Source organism: Cheilinus undulatus, linkage group 3 (assembly GCF_018320785.1).
Source record: "Cheilinus undulatus linkage group 3, ASM1832078v1, whole genome shotgun sequence".
NCBI lineage: Eukaryota > Metazoa > Chordata > Actinopteri > Labriformes > Labridae > Cheilinus > Cheilinus undulatus.
The window spans coordinates 34,086,655-34,111,297 of NC_054867.1; the positions used below are offsets into that span (position 1 = coordinate 34,086,655).

The following is a 24,643-nucleotide window of genomic DNA, read 5'->3' on the forward strand; positions in this document are numbered from 1 at the left end:
CCAAGCACAGACGGGAATTAAAACTAATATTTTCAGGAAAACACACTGTGATCTGCTAAATGAAAGCAGTTCTCTGTTCAAACGCTAGACGTCAGTAGAATATTTTTGAAGAGTTTTTATTTCTGCACTTTTTCCGGGAATTCTAGTGAAAGTTGAGCTGCTAGAAAGTTAATCCTGGTTTCTGACTGTAGGCTGGAAGGTAAGAGAAAAGTGGACTATTATTTGTTTATTAGAGAGCTTAGTAACACAAATAAAATGATCTAATGTGGACTTTGGTCGGACGCTTTCATCCGCCAGTTCAACTCACTTTTGTACGCTTACCGAGCCAGTGTTACGGTGGAAAAGGTGACCATGTTAGCTGGTGACTTTCAGCCAAACAGGTCCGTGGTTTTTTTTGCACGAGTTGAATTATTGGAAACGTTTCTGTGTTTCCTTTTTACATCTCAGTGAGAAAAAAATTAAAGCGGTAGTTGTAAGAACTCGGTTTGTGGGTAACATCACGTAACTACGACAACTACTGAGGCATCCGGCTTAAAGTCGCCAGTTTACACGGTCACTATCCAAACCATAACACCAGACAACACATTTAACTGACCTAAACTAGTCCAGCTGCGAAAGTATCCGAAAGTTAAATGTATAATTAACACACACAGCTATTAAGCGTAAATTCACATCAACCCATTTAAGAACAGTCCGTTATAACACGTCTTACTAAATAAATGTAGATAATATTTAACTTGATAAACTTTGACCTACAGGTGCTGCTTCATCTAAGGTTACTCAGGCTACTGGTATTACACTCATTTAGTCTCTTTTTTAACATACACAGATGCTTGTCGTTGTTAAAAATAGGGCAATTATTTTTTTTACTTCCATTACGGTTTTGTATAAAAGCTTGTTGTGGTCTGCAGTAGACTACAGCTGTACTTTTGTTTCCAAGTTAATGTTAGGGCTGGACTATACAGAATTATATCTCTATATTTTATAGCTGAGGAGCCATACACAATATGTATCATGTTCATTTCACTATAGAGAAATAGAAAATGATTGATGCAATACCAGAATTATTCAATTTAATATTAATCTAGATGCACACTCAGCACACCATAATGACCAAGACGAAACAGAATTTTAAAAATGTTTGCAAATTTATTTAAAATGAAAAACTGAAATATCTCATTGACATAGCATTCAGAGCCTTTACAACAATACTTGAAATTTAGCTTCCATTCCTCTTAATCGTCACTGAGATGTTTCTACACCTTGATTAGAGTCCACCTGCGGTAAATTAAATTGATTTGAACATGATAAGGAAAGGCACACTCCTCTCTTTAAAATGCCACATAGCTCATGATGCATATCAGAGCAAAAACCAAGCCATGAGGTCAAAAGATCTCCCTGCAGAGCTCTGGCGAAGGCTACAAAAGGCCTGCTACACTGAAGATTCCCAAGAGCACAGTAGCCTCCATGATTCTCAAAAGGAAGAAGTTTGGCACAACTAACTCTTTCAAGAGCTTCCCAGCCAAACTGAGCAATTGAGGAAGGGGCCTTCATAATAGAGGTAACCAAGAACCCCATGGCCACTCTGACTAAGCTTCAGATATTCTGTGTGGAGATGGGATAACCATCACTGCAGCCCTCCACTGATCTGGCTAGATGGAAACCTCTTCTCAGTGCAAAACACATGAAAGTTCACTTGGAGTTTGCAAAAAAGCACATGAAGGGCTCTCAGACTGTGAGAAACAAGATTCTCTGGTCTGTTGAAACCAAGATTGAACTGTTTGACCTCAATTCTAAATATTAGGTCATTCATCACCTCTAGATTGATTGATTGATTAAATTTTATTATTGTGTCATGCATAAACAATATGCCCAGCCCAAATGGGCTTACAAGGCACCATTATCTTTACAGAAAGACCAGAAACCAAAAGTAGACGCTCAATAATATAGTAGACTAGTTAAACAAACCATCCTGCCGCTTCTTCCAGGCTTTTGCAACGAAAGAGGCCAACTTATAAATATTAAAAGTAAACAACCATTCCATCCTGTCATCATCATTGCTCCAGAATATTTCAGGATTTTTTACGGACATTTCAGAAATCTTTCTAGAAATCCAGTTCTATTTAAACAAAAAAAGACCCAAAACATGATACCTCATTTTGAATACCCCCTGAAGTGGCATAGGTAAGTAGTCTGAATGTAACAATAAAAGTTTAAAACCAGATGTTAATGAGTGTTCTCTATCAGGTAAAATCCTTAGTATAGAGATATTCTGTTATGGTTTTAAGTTGCTGTGAGGAGTTTTTAAAGGATTATGAAACAGTCTCAAATATATACAGATGCCTTTATGCCACTGCTAAAACAAATTTGACGATACAGATGGCCTGAAAGTAAACAAGACCATTTTGGAGATGATTACTTCTATTTTGTTTTTCAGTCCCTGGGTTTGTAGTGAGTTACATGAATGATGGAAGTTTGAGTGACAAATAAGTTGGAAAGTAAAAGGACACACTTTGGATTTGGTGGTCTGAAGAGTGAAAAGAGTGTGAAATAAACTGGTGCTTTTTCCTGTTCAGGATGTCGTCTGTGAAGATGTCAGAAGGAAGCGTTCAGGTACACAGCTGCACAGCTCCTCTCTTCTTCAGACAGAGTGAACCTTCCTCGGGAGAGGCCAGGATGTCAGTTTTACTCCTTCACGGCATCCGTTTCTCTTCAGAAAACTGGCTCAACATCGGCACACTGGACACTCTGGCCAGGGCGGGCTGCCGGGCGATCGCTATTGACCTGCCAGGTGAGCATGATGAGGACAAGTTTGATTTTTGTCAACACTAAACACACGTCTGCTGTAATAAAACAGCTCATTGACGGCCTGAGTGCTCTGAGACTTTGGAGACCTGATTACTGGACAGGGAATCTGTACTTGTAAACTTTGGAATTTACTGCATTGTTACATAATCTGTTGAACGTATCAAAGTCAAAGACTAGTTTAATCACCTTCAATATTTGAGCATATGTTGAACTCACACAAAGCTGTTTCCTAATGCAGCAGGGTTGTGCTAATAAAAACAAATTCCTGACTTTCAACTTCATCTCAAGACGACTAAATCAGTTCTGTTACACTACAAAGAGTATTTCTTCCTTTTATATTCAAAATAAATGTTTTTTTTTTTACCATTTAAAGATAAAAACTGGGACAAACAAACAATGAAGAAGTGGTATGACTGTGAAGAGTAATACTTGTTGTTATGCTACTGCAAAGCTGTTTTTATCAAGCTTTTGATTCCAGCTTTAATGAAATATTTTAAGGCAATTGAAGGATTTATTTATATATTCATTGGATGTAAAAAGTCACTTTTTGTTTTTATACTAATTTTTGGGCCTTTTGCCTTTATTTAGAAAGGACAGGGCGGTGGATACTGGATAGCACAGGAAATCAGGGAGAGGAAATATCAAATCACATGCAAGAAAGGGGTCAAAAGATGAATTTGGCTGTGAGCCAGGAGGACTAGCTTTATCTGCTAGTCCATGAGCAACCTGATCTAACAAAGGTTGTTGTAATATATTTCCAGTCTCTATGTCAACTGATGCAGAAGTTCTCAGTCTGTCATTATGTGCTCCTTTTCAATTCAAAACAGTCATATGTTTAAATTTTGTCAGCGCTGAAGAATGCCACAATATCTTTCAGTTTGTCCTGCTTACTCTGTCCATGCTGATGTATGTTTATCTGTTTATGGATCATTTAAAAATGAGAAAACTCTCAGGAAGCTTTTAGAGTTATTAGAAGCTCCCCTTTGCTCTGATCTCTCAGCTGTTTTGTACATATATTAATAATATTTATGGATACCAAGGTAAATATAAAATAAAAACTGTTGCATAACTTTGCCACAAGTACAGAAGCTTGTATGCATTCATACATCTTATTTTACTCCCCCCCACTTTGTGGGTTTAAAACTTCTTAGAAATTGCACAGGTGTTTTAAATATTCTTTTAAATATATGTAATATTTAAATAAATATTTAAATATATGTAATATTTAAACATTCTTTACAGTGAACATGTTTCTGTTCTCTTCCAGGAAAACTTTTTTCATCTTCTGTGCAGTTAGTCTTGTTTTTTCTGTTCTCTTTGTGTCCATTTCAGAGAAACTTGCTAACACTAACAACAATACTGTCAACTAATGTTAAAGGATGATCCAAGTGAAGCGTAACCATGGTAACTTTGGCTCACATGTGCTGTATTGTGACTGTAACTACCGTGAAAGCCTTAGTCTGAACACTTAGGCAAGGAGACAACCTAAGAGGCTTTAAGTGATGCTCCTGGATTAACCCCTGAACTTATAGGAGGATTTTGTATAGGGGACAAATTTAAGGTAGTTAATGTAATCATGTGCCAAACTGATGAGAACAAAAAGGGAAAATCGAAGCTCAAGAGGTTCATCATGCAACTCGTCTTTCTATGTCACGCTTTCATTCACAGGACTCGGTAGGTCAAAGTCAGCAGAGGCCCCGACTGTGGTGGGAGAGCTGGCCCCTGCAGGCTTCCTGAGGGAGGTGTGTGATCAGCTGAACCTGAGCCCTGTGGTGGTGATCAGCCCGTCACTCAGCGGAATGTACTCGCTCCCCTTCCTCATGGAGCACCCGGATCTGGTCCGAGCGTACGTTCCTGTGGCTCCGATCTGCACTGACAAATTCACAGCTGAGCAGTACCAAAGTGTGAAGGTACGCAAACAGAAAAAAACTGAATGAAACTGCAGATTGTGCTCCCTTTCCTCCTTCAGAGAATTATTTGAGCAAGCATGAATGCCAGCCCAGTTTTTATGCACACTTGTCTCTCCTTTGTGGATTTTTACACAGTAACAGGAGCAGATATTATGTCACTTTATACCCTCATAGATGCTGCTGGCTTTCATCCACTCTAAGAGAATTTTAAACTTCAGATGCCAAAATAGGTAAAAGTGCATTATCTAAGCGTTACTGACTGTTTTTTGTGCCAGAAAACCCTGAGAATTTCCACAAATTTCTAAGATGAGCTGCATACAGGTTGTTTTTCACCCTGACTTTCCCTGCACATTTCCTGCCAGCCCTGTAGTAAAATTTCTAGCTGAAGCTGAAGAGAACTGATGTGAGTGCACAGTAGAGCATATTCAAGAACTAACTGAAGGCAAGCAAGGGTGATGACCTTTATATCACTCTTTTCTTCTTGTTTGAACCATAAATATGAATGATTACACACAGCATTGATCTAAAAGCTAAAAATGGTACTTTAGTGTCAGAATGCTGTTTTTTTCTGCCATCTTGGATGTCCGCCTCATCCTTTATGTATCATGTCTTGCTTTCTGACCATCATAAAGAACAGTGCTATAAAGAGTATTAACCCCCTTGGACGTTTGACCCTTTTGTTGATTTTATAAATCATTCATGGTCATATGATTTGGATTTTTTGACAGAAAAATACAAAAAATGTTGTTATTGTCAAAGTGAAAACAAATTTCTACAGAGTAATGTCAATTAGATAAAAATATGTAATGTAATATAAGTGCCTGCATAAATATTCCCCCCTTTATAGTGACTGACATAATCAACAGAGGTCCAGTCAATTGGTGTTAGTAGTCTCTCATTTAGTAAAACAGGGAGCACCTGAGTGCAGTGCATGTGACTCAAGTGATTGTAGTATAAAGGCAACTGTGTCTGGAAGATCGAGTTACTGGTTAATCAGCATTCTTGGCTACCATTACACCACCAAGACAAAAGAACACTCTAAGCAATTCAGAGAAAATATTATTGAAAAGTATAAGTCAGGGGACGGATACAAAAAAAAAAATCAGAGACACTGAACATCCCCCAGAGTTCAGTTAAATCCATCATCAAGAAATGCAAGGAATATGACAAATGTGTAAATCTGCCTAGATCAGGCCGTCCTCACAGACTGAGTGGGCATGCACAATGGAGACCGGTAAGAGAGTCCACCAGTACACCTATGACTACTCTGAGGGAGTTACACGCTTCAGCAGCTGAGATGGGAGAGACTCTGCTTACGGTGACTTTTACCCAGGTTCTTCACTGGTCAGCATTTAATGGGAGAGTGAGAAACCCACTGTTGATGAAAACTTGCATCAGATCTTGACTAGAGTTCACCGAAAGGCATGTGAGAGACTCCATGGTCAAGAGGAAGAAAGTTATTTGGTCTGATGAGACCAAAATGGTGCCTTTTGACCATAAGACAAGACGCTTTGTTGACAAGACACCAAACACATCACAAACACACCATCTCCACTGTGGACCACGGTGGTGGCAGCATCATGCTGTGGGGATGCTTCTCAGCAGCTGGCCCTGGAAGGCTTGTAAAGGTAGAGGGTAAAATAAACGCGGCAAAATACAGGAAAATCCTGGAGGACAATCTGATTCAGTCTACAAGAGAACTAAGGCTTAGGAGAAGATTTATTTTCCAGCAAGACAATGACCTTAAGCACACAGCGAAAGCTACGCATAAATGGTTTAAAGACAACAAGGTGAATGTGCTGGAGGGGCTGAGTCAAAGCCAAGACCTCAATCCAATAGAAAATTTGTGGCTGGATTTGAAATGGGCTGTTCAAGACCAAATGGACATGAAGGATGTGAATATTGATGCAGTCACTTATTTTACATGTAATATTTTTATTCAATAGGTAGAAGTCTGTTTTTATTTTGACATTAAAGTGTTTTATGGCAAAAGACCAAATTATATTGACCATGATTGATTTATAAAAGGGTTCACCCAAGGAGGTGAATACCTTTTATAGGCACTGTAGAAAATTTCACCCACGAGGTTTCCATTTTGCTATTTGAATGTAGGAAACTTACAGTATGTCATTATGCATTGTGCAGTGCATTAAAGCAGAATGGTAGGGTGAAGTTGCTCTTCCCCTTACCTGCCACAGGAGATTTGAACAGACACTCTCCTCGTTACAGCCATAATAATGTACAAAGACTTTCTGATGTACACTGCTGCAGATCCAGGGTTTAATTATTCTTTAAATTTTACCTAGGCATCAGAGCATCAGTACACCTTTTACATCAGACATGTTTCTGCATTATGGCTACATTTACCGCTTCATTTTATGGTTGTTTTCTGTAAATGTACTGTCCATGGGGTGAATTACTTAGCTGCAGGAACCGGCTGCATAAGATCTTCCATGGCTGTGGAGGAGGTTGACAACATAACTTAAGTGATCAGGTGGGAGACACAATAATGGTTTAAATGTGCTCACTGTTTTTTCATGAAAACACTTCAAGTTCTCTTTGTTGTTTGCATAAAAAGTGAGAGAATTAAAAGTGTAAGAAGAAGAAGACAACTCAAACTCACACTTTTGCACATTAGGAAAATTACAGCTTTAAGGGGGTGGGAATGTAAATTGTCTGCAAGTCACAGAAAATGTTGGACAAAGCTCCTTTGGGTTGAATTTCAGAAATGTGTGTGGTTAGTTCTGTGCTTTACAGGGATGAGTTTGTCCTGAATTGCATGCGTTGGGGCCGTGTTTGTTTAATTTGTCCTCAAACTTTGTGTAAAAGCAAAGCTAACCTACTTTGTGATAGCGTGTGTTTTTATTTCCACATAATAAGCTCTGCTTGACTCTCTTATCTTACTTTTTTAAATCCATTTTCTTTATTCTTTGACATCTAGGCACATACACAAGTCTCACCTTAAAAACATAAAGAGCTTGCCTTTTATTACATAAAGACCTGAGAGTGTTTTTTTTTTTTTTACTTGAGGTAAAATAGAGGACATTGACAAAATCCCTTTAGCTATGGGCTGAAATTTAAAACACTAAAGATTTGATGTATTAAAGACAGACTAGACAGAGGCGAGCTCTGGAAAGACTCATAGAAAGGATTTGCATGACATGCACCCTCAACAACCCTAAAACACTTCGACTCTGTTTATCACTCTGCACTAAGATTCATCACTGTATTTTATATGGAAATGGCTGGATGGTTTCACTCAAGCTGAGATGTAATTTTCACCAGCATCTTTTTATTAATAAAGCCCTTTTAGAAATAACTTAGCCTTATCTCACTGATCTTCTCCAGTTCTCAGTTATAATACTTCTCAAACCAGCTGCATTTACATCTTCTATGGTATACAGCAGCTGATTAAGGTGACTGAACGTTTACCTTTTGGGCATTTTAGAAATTTGATTTGAACTTTCATTGGTAATTGTCTTGTGTAAGTGCACCCTTGTACATTCATTTGAACCATTTTGATCATTGTACTATGGACTATTTGAGTAAATTTTTGCTTATTTATTTTTATCAGTGAGAGTACATGTTTAGGTTGATTACATTAATTCCTTCTTATCAATCTCTATTCTGTTTATAACTACTTTGCATTCTTTGAATCTCTTTTGTAATTGACTCGACATCGTTGTAAATGAGTGACATTCCCTCAATGATTTTTTCGAGTATAAAAAAAGTTGGTTGACTTGAGTGTTTTTGTCTGTCTCATCTCCCCTCAGGTCCCATCGTTGATCGTCTATGGAGACAAGGACTCTCAGCTCGGAGAGGTGTCACTCTGTAACCTGAGCAATCTGGCCAATCACAGCGTGGTGGTGATGAAAGGGGCGGGTCACCCCTGTTACCTGGATGACCCAGACACCTGGCATAAAGCTCTCACAGATTTCCTGAACACACTTTGAAGAGTTTTATAGCACATATACAAAAACGACTGACACACTATCAACTATGGAAATTCTACCACTAAAATCATTCCTAATGACCTGAATTTACCCTTTTTTAAACACTGTTGTTGATGAAACTGAAAATCACGACTTTTTAATGATACTACACTCAGTCACTTTGTCGCACTTTGAGATTTAATGATTACTGATGATTATTCAACATGAGGTGACAGTTAAAGCTCCTGTGAGAAAGTTTCTATTATGATTGATCTGATATCCTAATAGACAAAGTCATACGTCTTAATTTATTGCTTATTTTTTATCACATTTTATCATGTGATGGTTTTGAAGATTTTGCGGCATCCTCTTGAACTCTTTATCTGACCACTACTCTGCAGCTGTGATTCAGGCATTAATATCAACATTACAAAAACAATCTTGCTGCTCATTTGATTTCATTGTCTGAAACAGGCAAAAATATTGATTTCAGACTGTTTCATAACAAACTAAAAGTCCTCACATGAGCTTATCACTTTTAAGAATTTAAATGTTTGTTGGTGATGTGATTTTCTTCAAATAGGATCACACTGACTGATCTTAAATCTCACTGTTAAAAGCCTTGAGATTATGAAGTACGTTCAGTGGCAACATACTGATGAAGAAAGCAGCATTTAGTCTGTAAAAGGATTTCAATAACATAGAGGTTGGTTCTCCAGCGAGGGAAAACTGTGCTTGATCTTTAACCCACTTGTGCATCAAGAAACTTTCATCCAGCAATGAAAGCTTTCTTTATTTGTGTGGGTTTAAACAGGGTCAGAGACCCTACAGTGAGTGATCAGTTACTACTTTTAGTAACACAAACCACATTGAACATTTACCCTGAGAAATTTTAAGTACAAGAAAAGTATTTTCCGCTTTTTTTCATGATAAATTCTAGTACTCTGTAGTGGAGCTGAACAATTAATTGTAAAATAATCAAAACCGACATTTAAAGCCTCTAACTGACATAAACCTGCCTTGACAATTATTTCAGTTTTCCCCCTTTTCTTGGAAAAATCTGACTTTTTATGAAAAACATTTTCATTTCAGCTGATGTGTGTTTTGATTACAAATGTTTCAATAAATAACCATAAATTGTTAATCTGTGCATGTTCCTTTCAGTTGTTTAAGATTTTTAAAATATTTACAGAAGAAACAGAGGTTGGAAGTGGAATACTCGTTCGTTAATTGTAATCACGGTAAAAAGTTCAATTAATCATGATTTTGATTTTTGCCATAATCGCCCAGCCCTACTCTGTAGTAAAGCATGCTGAGTGTGGATCTGAAATCATCATAATCTCAGTCATAATCTGTGTCTATCATCTGGCTTCACTTGGTTTGTCAGAGAGGAGACAGTGGGATGAATGTACTCCTCTTTTTTTAATGTGGTTGATATGAGAAAGATTTAGAATTGATAAGATATTCCTTTATTAGTCCCACAAGGGGAAATTCCAATTTACAGCAGCAAAAATTTCTTAGACAAAGCAGGCCATTGGCAACAGAAACACAAGAAAATAAAACCTATGTATAATGTTTTTTGGGTGAAAAAAACTGAGAATCATGCATATGGAAGCTGCTTGGTACCACATTAAGTTGTGGGCCCACTGCACATGTCCAATCTGTTAAACATGTCTTATCTTTAACTGAGGAGTCTTGTGTAATATTGTGTTGGTTTAAAAGGAAACTGTTTTCAAAATTAACTGATGAAGTTTTGTTTTTTTATTGTTTTTTCCTTATGTCTTTAATAATTTGAAAATGTGTTTGTTGATTTTTTTTAGTCAGCATGTTTTTACGTGAACATATGTAGGTGTGTGCATGTGTAGTTTGTGTTCTTAGTTTGTGTTAAATCTTGTTTTTTTTTTTCTTTCACCTGAAAGGTGAGGTTCCTTGTATAAGCCTGACACAAATTTTATAGGTTTATAGTTAGATTATTATATAATCTGATGTGTGCAAATTAAAATAGATAAGTGTATTTACTGTGCTTAAGTTCATCATCTAAGAGTCTTATTTTTGGGGAAATTCTCATGACACCACTATGTTTTTATTAATGCTGTCAGTCGATTAAAAAAGTAATTTATTAATTATAGGCTTTGTAATTAATTAATCACAATTAATATCATATTTCAATAAATGGAGAAAGATCACATTTCTAGTAGATTTAAAGATAATAGTAACAAAACATTCAGAGAGGATTCTAAATAGCATCAAGGCTTTCTACTAGATTTGAAAATAGAAGTTCCTATTGAGGGCAAATTATCCACTTGCTAGTTAAAAAAGGAGTGTTTTATTCAGTAGAATATGGATTTTATTCATAAAAATGTAACGCTTAAGAGCACAGAGAACTTTTACATGTTTTAATTAAAGTTACAAAGCAAATTTAACTGGTTGTGTGATGGCATCAGAGCACAATTAATCATTATTCATTTTATAATTGTATTTTTCACCCCTGCGATTATCAATTCTAAAATTTCGACAGCACAAATTTTTACTACTCCTTTTGCTCTGAAGTCAGCTGATGAATTTTCTTTTCTTTTATAAAAATCCAATCCCAAAGACAATCAGCTGTGGGTGCAGAGAAGTGAAAAAAGCAGTACAGTTTTACCAGCACCAGAAATTAGAAAATGCTGCACAATTACTAAAGTTCAAGAGGCTTTGCACCGAGTGGCATGTGTGTTTTTTCACAGGGTAGAGTCCTGAGATTGTCCCTGGTCATTAGGTGTTTTTGGTTTTTCCTATTCATATTTTGCAGGTTAGAATGCCTCAGTATTTTCAAAGGAAACTTTACTGTATTGGAATCTGACTGGTAGAACTTGTGCTTTTGATTTATCTACTTGGTACACCACTGCTAAATACTATAGCACTACTTCCCAGCATGCACCAGCAGCAAATCGGTAGTCATAGTGAGTCATTCACCGCCACTCATTCATACTGAGTGGGGTGAAGTTTTTCTCTTGTCTCTTCACCTTCAGTAGGAACACACCTTTAACATAGGCTGTAAACCTCACGAACTAATTCAGTCCCCACTTCTTTTTGATCTGTACACTGATTATCAGTCCAAGCATTTGAAAGCCTGTAATACTGGATGCACGAATGGGGACAGATAAGTAAACAATTTGACATATGCAGATGACCTGGTTTTCAGTCCCAGTAGTGCTGGTCTTCTGCAGTTGCTGTCTGTATGTTCCATTTAAAGTGACGAACACGCTATTAAATATAATGCCAGTAAGAGTGCAGTGATGATCTGCCCCACAGAAGAGGATCAGACATTGAACGTCCCTGGTTTTATACTAACAGTAACCTTAATGTCTGTAATAAATACAAATGTCTTGGTCATTTTATCACAGAAAAAATTATGGATGATGGTGATAGCTACAGGCAGTGCGGCAAGATTTATGCACAAGCAAACATTTTTGCCTGAGCTTCAGTTTTTGTTCAGATAATGTGATGATGTCGATGTTTAAAGCATATTTTACTCCTCTGTGTACTGCAATGGATAAACTACAAGAAACCAAGTAAAGGCTACAAGCAGCCTATAATGATGCCCTGAGATTATTAGTGAAAAGACCAAGATAGTGCAGTGTAAGTAAGATGTTCATAGCTGCAGAACATACTCTACATGCCGTATTAAGTCATCTTGTGCATACATTTATCCGCCAACTTGATTCCACTGGGAATTAAATTATTTTGGCTCTAATTGAAATCAAACTGTTAGATACATGTCACCATTACAGAAACATTAGTACACAAGCCTCTAAAAGTGCAAACAAATTTTTATAGTTAATTTTTTATGAACTTTTATTTTGCCTTTGTGAAAACATGTCTGTCTCGCGATAAAGTTTGAATTGAACTGAATTGTCTAATCACCACAAGTGCCCTCAAAGAAAAACCTGACCTTAGTTTCTTTCACAAACAGCTGATCTCCGCCTGCGTGACTGTAAAAAGAAAACACCACATGCAGAACTGAAGTGAAAAATATGAACATTATTTAATAACTGATTCTCTGTAATAAACAATTTGAAAATATTTTACAAGGAGTCACAGACACAATATTTTACAAATTTTGCCCTCTTCTTTTTTTTTAGCTTCATCTGTACAAAAGAATGGAGCGACATGGACCAGTGCCCAGAAAAGAAGGAGCTAAATCATCCCCACACACCAACATTCACACTCACACACGCACAAGAAATAAAAAAAAACAATCCAAAATAAAAAAAATAACATTTTGACTTCAGATCTCAAACTTATCAACAGTGCTGTATTCCTATATATTTTTTTTACTTCACTTAAAACTCGACTGATTTTCTTCTTTTTTTTTCTCTAAATGTTGCTGTTATTTTTTCACACACTTGGTCAAACATGGTCACATAGCACCAGACTACAGACTACAGAATCACATACACACGTGTCTTTCCCACAGAAACGCACCAACACAGATGCAGCGAGGGTCGGGAGGAGGCAAGAGGCTTTATGAAAGCATCCCCTGCGCTTATCTCAGGGTCCTGTCCTAAAGCTGACACCTCCCTCTCATCCCCACGCTGACCCAATTTTCTATTTCTTTCTCTTTTTTTTTTGGCAAAAGTAAATCAGTTAAACCACAGAAACTGTGCGTCCCTTGAGGAGTTTTTTCTTACCAGGATGCACACATGATTCCTTGGTGACCTTCAGGCCCGTGCTGCTCTGTGGAGACCCACGCCCTGAGCTTTCCTCTGACATTCTGCCCCCCTCGCCAAAATAAAAGCACACCAGGAAGTCCTTGGCTTACTTCTGCCTGGTGCTTGACATCTCTCAGCTGGGCATGAATAAGTGTCCAATGTTTGCTTACAGCTGCGTGTGTGAAGGTGCGAAAAACATGTAGGCCTATGTGTTTGGTTTGTGTGTGCGTACAGAGGTCAGGAAAAGAGAGGAAGTTGCAGGGGGTACATTTCCACAGGCACGTGTAGCGCTCATTTACAGACAGTGAAAATTGGGATATGCAGACAGGATTTATGGCACAGGACAGAGACAAAGCAATGCTGGGAAAGTAAAAACTGCACGCAGCCTCAAATAACTCTAACCCGCCTGAAAATTTTGGATACACAAACCATGAAAGGGGCCAAACTGAAATTTTTCAGATTTGTTTGAAATGAGCAGCGCTGCAGATACTGTGCCAGCATGTTTGTCACATCAAATAGTACCAACAACTGTACAGAGTGTGTAGTGATGGTTCAAATTGTCGTGCGAGTCCTCCCACCTGTGCAGTACAGTGAGATTTGTGGGTAGGTGAGAACATCGAAGGTCAGAGGCTTCTTCTTTTTCTTCTTTTTTTTAATTTAACACTCCCACCTGCTTTTCAAGCATTTAAAATCAAACAGGCGTTGATCAAAAACGAATCATTCCAAGACATAAAAGACTGAAATCATCAGAGCTCACTACACTGACTGCAGAAAACACCAAGAAAACTCAGGGGGAGTGTGTATGGCGTGTGTGTTTAGTTGTATCTCTTTTGTGTGTTTGTGTGTAAATAGATGAGCAGGGTTGGTGGGGAAACGTTATCAGAGCTTGGTGCTGAGTAACACTAAGGCATTTCGAGAGGCTTTGTTTACTATGTTGCATCTGAAGCAGAAAACACCGATGAACTACACATTCTTTCAGACACCTCTGCTCCGTGAAGATTCATTTTTAAGCAGATTGAAGTTTAAAGACGGATTATTTTTGTTTCAGTTTAGTCCCCTCGTCACAGCAACACTGGATTTTTTTGTACGTTTGCAACATAGGAACAAGAAAAAAACAGCTCTGCTACACTACTGTCATCCCTCACACACGCTGCTTTTAAAAGACATTCCCTTTGAGGGCTGTGAAACGCAAACTAACACTCATCTGCACACAAACGCACACAAATCAGGCAGAACTATAGCAGTCAGGTGGCCCTAAACGCTCTACGGCCAGTCAAGTGGCTGTATACTGATAGTGTAGCTCTATACACGGCTCTGTAAAGGAACAGTATAGTAACTCCATATGATGGCAGTAGTGGCTCTGGAGGGGGCAGATACATTAAACTGTGTTTAAAGCTATTGGTATAGCCGACAGATTCAGTCTTACAAGCCAAAGCCTCTAATGTGGCTGCTTTATAAAGGTACTATACAGTAGCTCTACTCTTTTACAGCCAGTGTGGTCCAAAACAAAGTGCATCAAGGCACTATGAAACAGAGCGGCTCCTAAACATGGGAGTCTAAATGACTTTTCACACATTGTAATGATCAATGAGAAACTGTGACGGATAATAACCAGACTACTACAGCACGTGATCACCATATTTAGTTGCCTTTTCTGCACTTTTGTTGGAAAATGTCGTTAAGCCCCAAAACCCCAGCAGCGAATGGTTTTTGAAGTTTTAAACAGCATCAGTCAAAAGTAACAAAATAAAAAAAATCCACCTGGAACGGCTATGAGACGGTCATGAGGCAGAGATCTTGCTGTGTCTGATTGTGAACACGAGTAAAGCACATTTACAGATCCAGATCAGGAGCGGTAGTCGAGGTTACTGGATGAACCTCATGAAGACTGGCAGAGGTGAGCTGAGCTTCAGAGATCTCAGGCATTTCTTTTTTTTTTTTTTTTTTTTAAACATCAGTCCAAACCAGAGGTCAGAATGGTCGAACACGACATCAACAAACTGCAGTAACTAAATGCTGAGTCATGTTTGCAGCTTTTACATGAGTGAGCCAGATAGCACTTGCTTTAAATAGATAATAAAAAAAGGACTTCATGAAATGTGATTAGCATCATGTAATTACAATAATCCTCAGTGGACGTCTTTTAAAAGCATTAATCTGTAATTATTAGGTGCTGCAGTGAATGAATCAGCGTTCAGTTTCTGACTGTGTCCTCTTCCTCTCATGGTTTATCCCAGAATCTAAATCAGAAGCCATTCCCTCCTTGTGTTTTGGCTATAAAAATAAGACCACATGTAAGTCTATCTCATTTTGGCAAGTAGATATAGTGCATAAATTAATTATTTTTAAGATAACACCTAAAGACTTCCTTTTCAAATTAAGAACTAAATACACTGTATGTTTGGAGTACTCATCACTTCAGCGGTTTATACTTGACATTTTGTATACTTGACAGTTCTTTTTTCTTTTCTTTTCTTTTATGGTGGCTAGAATCGGCTGAATGGTCCACAGCCTCTGACGAGAGGCGAATGATAGAGTGGTGACACTCTGAGATGAAGGAGAGAAGAAGGAGGAGAAGCCCCCCCCCTCCTCGTCTGTGTGATGAACAGACGACCTCAACTCTCCAGTCAGTGTGAGGCGGGAGGTCTGTGACGAGGACATCCACTGGTCCCCTGTCCCCTCCCTCCTCTAGGATGGCGGAGTGGGGTGGTTGTGGAGGGGTTTGTTTTCTCTTTTCTGACGTAGCCTCTGATGATCCAGGAGGTACGGCGCCACGGCGGCCGCACCTCCTCCTGCAGATGAAGGTTAACTGGCGGAGGACATAAACGTCCGGTAGTTGTCACTAAGCGACACAAACTGAAGCGAGCTGGGGTGCGCGGCGCTCAGGGCTTCCATTTCGCTGTGATGGGAAGTCCCATTATAACCTATGACTATAACAAGGGAAGAGGGGGAGGAGAAGGGAGGTGGGCTGGAGGGTCTCAGGTCAGGAAAAGTGGGGTCAAAGGAGAAGCAGAGCTAAATGGAATTAATGTTGTAGTGTGTGGATGTGGGGGCTGATGGCTGGATAGAGCAGGAGCAGCTGGATGAGCAGTAAGGTGTAGAATGACGGACGGAAGGAGTGTCCCCGTCCACAGTCTGACGTGTTTTCCTGCAGAGGAAAGAAATCAGCTCTAATTATCAACCAGGTATTACTCATTTGTGATGTTTTACCCAAGAACTACAAATTTTAAGTCTCTGTGCTCAGGAAATTACATTATATCAACTACTATCAGCTTAAAACTCCTCTGAGGATGCTGGATTGGGTTCATTTTTTTATACTGTCTCCTCACAAAGTGGCGCCTCTTGTCTCATCTATGAGATGGTTTTTATCCCTTGAATAATTTTGAAAATGTGGAAAACCACAGACCCAGTACAATTTTATGCTTATAAAAAAAGGTTAATCTAAAATAATAGAATATTATGAACATGTTAACTTTTTTTCCCTGTGATTTACTTCTAAAAGGGAAACTTTCACACAAATTACTGAATCCATGCAACGTGCCATGGAGCCAATCAGTCTGTGGCACTGCTGGGGTGTTATGAAACCCAGGCTGCTCTGATAGCAGCGTTCAGCTCGTCTTTTGTGTTGAGTCTGGTGTCTCTCATCTTCCTCTTGTCATTTCCCCAGAGATTCTCTATGGAGTTCAGGTCAGGCCAGTTGACTGGACAATCAAACACAGTAAAACCATGGTCAGCAAACCAGTTTCTGGTAGTTTTGGCTTCCCTGTATCTCCATAAAGTTTCTCAGCAGATAGAGGCATGAGGTGCTCTAAAATCTCCTGGTAGATGGCTGACAGCATTGACTCTGGACTTGATAAAGCACATTGTACCAACAGCAGCAGATGACATGGCACCCCAACTAAAAACACTTGATTCCGAGCACCTTGGATTTAGAGCCTTTCTGATCTTCCTGCAGACTCTGGGTCCAGGATTTCCAAATGACATTCTAAATTTAGTTTCATCTGAAAACAGGACTTTAAACCACTGAGCAACAGTCCCGTTTTTTTCTCCCTACCCCAGCTGAGATGCTTATGAAAATGACTGTATTTCAGGATTGGCTCCACACTGCAAACATGACACCTGTAGACCATTGCCTGGACCCGTCTGTGTAGTGGCTCTTGATTAACAAACTCCAGTCTTAGTCCACTACTTGTTAAGCTCCACTAAGTTCTTGAATCTGCTTTTTTTGGACAATCCTCTGAAGGCTGAGCTCATCCCTGTTGTTTGTGCACCATTTCTTACCACACTTTTCGCAGTTGTGTGAGCGAATGAAGGCTCAGGAAAACTCTGCAAATTGGACTTTTACACAATATTCTAATACTAAAAAAAATGATTTTTGAAAGCTGTAAGCCATAATCATCAAGATTAAAACAAAAATGAAAGTCTTGATATTTCATTTTGTATGAGATAAATCAAGAATTTATGGAAATTAACTTTCTGAAGTTCATTTATGGGAGAAAAAACTTTGACATGATATTCTATTTTTTTTATATATAACTGCATATTTATACAAGTGTACATAAAATGTTCTTGGATTTCCAAGTGTGGACTGTGTTGTCTATTGTGTGTTACTCCAGCTGTAAATATTCAAATCTGTAAATTTAAATAGATTTACTCATATTATCAGAAAAACCTCTGAGCATGTGCACTGAAAGTTTGAATCTAACTGAACACGTTGCTTTTCACATCCTTTGTCATTCAGACAAACTATAGTTGAACTTTCAAGTTATCTGTAATTATATTCTTACTAACTCACAGTTAGCACACAGCAGTCTGCCTGTTTACTGAAACAATGGTGAATATAAAAATTCTGTCCTGAAGTCTTACAGCAATGTTGGTATCAAAGCAGGTTGACGGTCCTTTTCGATAACGCGCCACAGCCAGTTCTTCACATGGATTATCCTCCAAGACTGAAAATGACTAAATTAAGGAAAATTAAAAACATTCTTATGCGTGTGTGCTTTTTTGGCAATGTTTCATCCCTCACCCACACACTATTCCTCACCCATTCTTTGAGAGGTAAAAGGCAGGTCATGATTCATGCTGTTGTGACTAAAATAACCTTGAAATGAACATGGAACATCTGTGTTTCCACAGGTACGCTGATATATAGACAGAACCGAGCAATTATCAGAGTGACTGTCATCTCCTCTGCCAGCTGGTGAACAAAGTGAACAAGGATACACTCCTCCTCCTCCTGGGACAGCTTCTCAATCTCGCAGGTGTTGCATGGTAGCTTCTCCGCCACCACGAAGAGCAAGTTGGTGTTGTTTATCCTCTTGGCATGAATCAGCCTGCAGAGAAAGAAAGAGAGAGACACAGCTCTGTCAACACCACCCCCCTTCGCTTGCTTACATCACAGACTCATTTGCTAATGGATGAGCGAGATTCATGAGACAGTCTTATGAGGCTCATTTAGCCCATGATATGACCGTTTCATTAAGGCTGAGACGCTTTAATCACCAGCGGAGTTTATTAGCTCACACAGAAAGATGAATCTGTCTTTCTAACTGTGCCTCTGTCACAGCACAGCTCTTTGTGCTCTATGTGTGTATTTATAAGTGTGTTGATTTGATGCTGGCTACAGACCTGGAGCAGTTGCCACAATCTTGCAGGATGTTGTAGGAGCTGCTGAGATTACTCAAGTAGTACTGGGTCTGGATCATTACACAACTGCGCTCTTTGGAGTCATATCCTTCTGCATCCACTTCATCTGCAGCATCAGCAGAGCACAAAGACATCAGAGTTACACTTGTCACTTCAACTGATTTATGAGATATGATTCTGTAAATGGGATTACAAAAATGTACATTAACTGCAGATTAAAAAAACGTGTCTCCTTAAAAGTTTCTTTACATGATTAAAGTTTACAGTGTGAGCACTCGGGATGGAAATTTTCCCTGTAATTACTAATAAATAAACCATTATTAAACCATTAGTCTATACACGTTAAAGTCTTTGCTCATCACAGTCTGAATGGGGGCAATTTTATTCCAGCAGCATACTGCAATACAAAATATGATATTTAATTTCATGAAATACCCTACATGTACTAGTTCTGGGTGTAATGATTGAAGGCCAAGATTAGAGTGTTCTTGACCCCATAGTCCAGTTCATCTGATCAGTGTGAACACCAGTGTACTATATCCGAGTCCACATAAAAAGGTGGTCTCTGGCATGCCTCATGTTTACTTGTGAACAGTCTGCAGGGTAAGTGAATGCAGCCATCCCTGAGTACACGGTAGTCGCCAGTGAGTAGAGCTATGAGGCAATTCTAAACATCTCTTTAAAAACTGCTGCATCTGCACAGGATGGGCTCATGTAACCCAGATGTGAAGTGGTTGTCATGGTTGGCCTCTCTGTCTTTCTTCTTCTTGGTGGATTTGCCATCAAACAAGTATGGGTGGGACTTTGGATCTCAATGACATAATTAAAGTCTGAGAAATAATCTCAGTTTCATGTTTATCACAACTATTTTGTATTAAAGATACTGTATGTACAATTTATGCATAGAAATATGTACATTAATTTAAAAAGTGACCATTTCTATGTTATTTTTCCTTTTTTAAAAGAAGGTCTTACAGTATTTCAAATACTTATTTTCAAAGAGAGAGATATTCTTAATTTTCATAATTGTAACAGGACGTGTCTTTTTATGAAGGCTGCCATAGGGTTGGAGTCCAATCACCCAGACTCACCTCTGTAAATGGACACCCCAAACAGTGTTTCCAGCGAGTTTAGACCAATACCGCCCATCTCCACAGCCTCCTCCTAAATATCACTTCTTATTTTGAATTGAGGACTCTGCTCAATAAAAATGGCACCTCATGAGGCATATTTACTAAACAGGGCTGCACTGGAAGCAGTCCCAGACTGCGCATGCACTCCAACATCACGCTCATTTTGGGACTGTTTTCAGCGTGAACCCGGACGTGCCTTTTTCAGTGCATTTCTCTCTTATTAAGAGAAACTTAAGAATAAAAACAAAATGTTGATTTTCTGTTTATCAAATATGCCTCATGAGGTGCAGTTTTTACTGAACAGAGTCCTCAATTCAATACAAGAAGTAAACAGTGATGGTTGGAGCTGGGCAGCACTGGTCTGCACTCATCATACAGGGCTCAACAGTGTGGTTCCAGACGTAAAAAGCCCATTCATTTCCTCAACAGTGAATCTGATTATTAGCTGTATTACCAAAAGTGTCTATGTTAGATTTACAAGCTACCTTTGAGTGAGAGGATAATATATGTTCATGTAGAGACAAAAGCTTGTAAGATGTCAACCTCGTTTCAAGAAAAACACAGTTCATTCGCACTCTCAGCCAAAAATACAACAATACCCACAATCCTTGAGTGTCTCTGATTGTTGTGGTCTCAGATTACCATGGAAATGTCTGCCGAGCACACTAACAAAGACTGTCCACTGTTAATGCCGCTGCAGTATACAGGTTAAAATATGCAAACTAGGATATATAACGACATTATCATTTAAAATGTAAACCCCCGTTTTCTCTCCTTTTGTATTTGAGGTGTGGTTCATAAAATAACTAGTTGGATCACATGTTTTTATCATTATGAATAACTTTAATTGCCCTCTGGTTGAAAATTTTACTCAAGAAGGTGATAAGCTTAGGTGTCATTGTGTCATCATCTGGCATGCCTATTTTCAGATCATTTTATTATAAATTTAATCTAAACATATGGGCTGAGAAAATCCTTTCTTTTTTTTTATTGTCATTGATTTAAATAAATAAAAATAATGACATTTCACACAGTTTTATTGATAAGTGAATTACAGTAATAAAATCCTATGTTATAATATTAGAAGTCTTTAAGTTCCTGATGTTGTGTAAGTTTTTCAGGCCATGTTTATTAACCTACAATATTCAATGTTTACTTTACATAACTGGGAGAACGAGAGGATAACCTTCACTGTGTGACGCCCTTTAGAGCAGTGGTTCCCAACCATTTTTCCTTGGAGCCCCCCTACTCATTTCACAGACAAGCTGAGACCCCCAAGACCCTAACAAAAAATATATTGTCATACTGTTGCCAAAAATCAACATCCATTTAACTTTTTCATTGATAAAACCCTAAGGAAGTGACTCTTCATAGGTTTTTCTGACCAAAATGCCGTAGTATGAGTACTTTATCATGATTTTACTTAATATTTGCAAATCTAATTTTGACAACCTCAGAGCAGACAAAGCCTTCCGCCCCTCTGACATCTTTGGCACCCCCCCTTAGGGGTCCCAATCCCCAGGTTGGGAACCACAGCTTTAGATGACTAAAAAGTCTTCCATGGACCACATGACACTTCACTTATACTTAAATGCCAAACTGAAACCATTACACTGCTGATCATTAGTGACAAGTTTGGATTAAATTTCAAACCAAACTGAGTTTCATTTAGTAAGTTTAGTAAGGCATAACATCCCTCGGTTATCAGTTACCGGACTGGGCTCAGTCATCTTGAATTACTCCTGGGCTATTGTTGCTGTGCCCATAATGCCCACACTGCCAGTTTCACTATTCAGCAGACATAATGTTCACTCTGACATAATGTTTCACTAACATTGTTTTGGTTCAATGCATTAGACTGAAATAATGTTTTACCTCCTTTTTTGCAGGTGAGAACAGAAATGCACAGGTTTGTGAAGACTTTAGGATTAATTGTGACAATTTTGACCATGGTTTATCTTGACACTATATTGCCTCATTCCTGTACGCAAATGTGCTCAAGTGTGAAGCAGACCACTGAAGGATAGAGGACGTGGTCGGGCATGGCATGAAACATTTGTATCTGATGTAAAAATGCCCTTAGTGTGCTGTGTTTGTACCCACCTGTGACAAACCAACTGTGATAAGCCAGCCCATATATGAACTGTTGGAACAAGGACCTATGGGAAACAAGTTGTCATTAACAAGTAAAAAATACATTTTTCCTTTAAGTTTCCTTTCCTTCATAAATGATGTGGATATCATAAACAGGACTCTCACCATGCAGCTGCAGATGTCCACCAAGCGATGTTGACAAAATCTGCAATTGTGGGCTGCAGAGACGGATGAAATAGGAGATAATGTGAGTAAAATGTTTGATTTATAGAATGGAAAAGATTTATAACTCAATCAAACCTCCATCAGTCTCACTGTATGACATTTATGTAAAATATAATCCCATCCTCTCCAGTGTTATATTTAATTCTCTTACCACGAAGACTCCTCTGGGTGCAGCTCCTGCCTCACTGTTGGGAAGTCTTTCACACACAGACTGGTAGTCAAATGACTGCTTGCGGTTGTAGAAGGAGTTGTTGTAGAGAGCGTACATCAGGTAGGGATCAACATCACTGAAGAACATCCCCACCTGTAGAGTGTGGAGAATAAAAGACACTAGTCAAGTTGGGTGTCAAAATAAGTGTGAAACCGCGGTCAGTGGAAATGCTGGTCCATCATCTTACTTTGTTCCAGTCATCCTTCTGATTTGACATGACAAGGAATCCGCCATCATCTATTAAATAACACAGGAGATCCTGGACACAGAGGCACAGAATTAATGGTGCGATCATTCAGTACAGGATGCTGATTACAGATGATTGATTTTTAGAGATACGTACATCACTGTTGGCTTCACAGTCCATTTCACAGCCCCGGTTTGGTCCGCACTGTCATTGAGTGAAAAACAGAGTTAGCAAACAAGCATCTTATACATTCTGCTGAGGATTTAAGCAGGTAGATAAGCTTTAATGTAATTTTTTTACTTGATTTGAGCCCTGACGGTTGTCTGTATGGTTGCTGGCAAGAATCTTGAACTTATCAGTCCAAGCTTCAAGGTCAAGTTTCACTCCAACCACTGAAAGAGAAAAACGATGAATACACAAAGGGTCAAAATGCAAAGATTCAAAAGGCAGGTAAAAACGGAAAAATAGATGCAGAAGACAGACAGAACCACAAAGTGCCAATCAATAAAAAACACAGACGTGTAATTATCCGCCCCTTGCTCTGGCACATTTTCTTTAATATCTATCATCATAAGGTTTTTCTCCACCTGCAGGTTTGATGGTCTTCCCTCCCACTGTGAACTCCACGGCTGTGCTGACCAGGATTCCTATGGTGTCATTCTCCGGGTTCAGCAGTTCGTCCCTGGCTTTAAGAGGGAAGCAAATAAGAGAAACAAGCCAAGAGGTGGGTTAAAAACAAAGAGCCAGGACACATTACCAGGCCCAGTGTGAGATAAACAACCAGCATCATTCACCCGTTCGATAAGGCGCTCGGAAGATGTAGCCCTTGTTGTCGAGGCTGCGGCGGTAATAGCTGGCATTAAACGGCTCGGGATCTTCCTCCCAGGTTTCTGCAGCCCTGAGATTTAAGAGCAGACACACTGGAGCTGTAAATCTGTGATGCACAAGACTCCTGCTAACCTGTGTATTTATGGAACGTTTTAAGTCTTTACACTTTACTACTTTAAAAGACAACAAAGGAAGAAACATAAACATGAATACAGAGCTGCTGTAGAGATACAGCCTTCATCAGAACAGAACTTACTTGTTTGGAAACACTCTGGTTATACCCCCATCTGTTGCTGCAAACACGGCCAGGAAGCCATATCTAAATGTCAGGATGGAAAAAGTGAAAGAAACCAAACATCAAACTTCTGTTAAGACAAGCATGTACATTTGAGGCTCCTTCACTTGTGGCTCATCATACTCACGTGTTTAAGTCTTTGTTCTTCCATACTTTCTCCACCAGCTGTCTGATGATACCAGTGTCCAGGATCAAGTTGTGAAGAAGTAAATTGTCACCTACAAGTGTTTAGATGAAGATGGTGATAAAAGGTGTCAAGACAAAGATTTACCAAGTGGGGCAAGGTGAAACAAAGCCAATGCACAATGTAGCACTGCTACCAAAGCATGGCACATTTTGTGAGAGGTCGTCACTAAGAAACATACACCAGACATCAAAATTACTAAACCAAAGACCCGAAAATGTGCCCAGTTTACCTGTGCAACACTAGATTTTATATAGAGAAATCCTTCATTTTGCCGCATCTTATCAGTATAAGACAAACTTCTCTGCTGATGCCTAAATCAGGGGAATTACAGATAAAAATTCTAGATTCAAAATTAGCCAAAAGTGGCAGTCTCAACTTGGAAGTTTAGCAAATGGCATGACTGAGTCTTTAGCATATATTGTATGTTTAAGGGAGCACAACAACGAGTGGGTGGGGGCTTGAAAATATTTTCATCTACCAAGGGGGGGCTGAC

General features: G+C 38.9%; 2 protein-coding genes across 5 annotated transcripts in view; one reads left to right on the forward strand and one right to left on the reverse strand.

The window, feature by feature from the left end:
- The first annotated feature begins 19 nt into the window (after window positions 1–19).
- On the forward strand, window positions 20–11,086 carry abhd14b (abhydrolase domain containing 14B). The gene is made up of 4 exons (XM_041781308.1): window positions 20–199; window positions 2,577–2,791; window positions 4,477–4,718; window positions 8,492–11,086. The coding sequence occupies exons 2-4, from the start codon at window positions 2,578–2,580 to the stop codon at window positions 8,669–8,671; spliced, it is 636 nt and encodes a 211-aa protein (XP_041637242.1). The 5' UTR covers window positions 20–199; window position 2,577; the 3' UTR covers window positions 8,672–11,086.
- A 1,567-nt stretch (window positions 11,087–12,653) lies between these two features.
- cacna2d2a (calcium channel, voltage-dependent, alpha 2/delta subunit 2a) overlaps window positions 12,654–24,643 on the reverse strand; it is a 255,562-nt gene continuing 243,572 nt past the window's right edge. For all 4 annotated transcript variants that reach the window (XM_041783642.1, XM_041783641.1, XM_041783640.1 and 1 more), the window contains 14 exons: window positions 24,091–24,181; window positions 23,925–23,987; window positions 23,635–23,738; window positions 23,428–23,526; window positions 23,141–23,232; window positions 22,997–23,044; window positions 22,841–22,912; window positions 22,594–22,746; window positions 22,383–22,435; window positions 22,227–22,282; window positions 18,973–19,096; window positions 18,568–18,677; window positions 18,211–18,293; window positions 12,654–16,492 (listed from right to left, as the gene is read on the reverse strand). In XM_041783642.1, coding sequence (XP_041639576.1) covers window positions 16,370–16,492; window positions 18,211–18,293; window positions 18,568–18,677; window positions 18,973–19,096; window positions 22,227–22,282; window positions 22,383–22,435; window positions 22,594–22,746; window positions 22,841–22,912; window positions 22,997–23,044; window positions 23,141–23,232; window positions 23,428–23,526; window positions 23,635–23,738; window positions 23,925–23,987; window positions 24,091–24,181 — 1,271 coding nt within the window. In that variant the 3' untranslated portion in view covers window positions 12,654–16,369. The remainder of the gene's footprint in view (window positions 16,493–18,210; window positions 18,294–18,567; window positions 18,678–18,972; window positions 19,097–22,226; window positions 22,283–22,382; window positions 22,436–22,593; window positions 22,747–22,840; window positions 22,913–22,996; window positions 23,045–23,140; window positions 23,233–23,427; window positions 23,527–23,634; window positions 23,739–23,924; window positions 23,988–24,090; window positions 24,182–24,643) is intronic.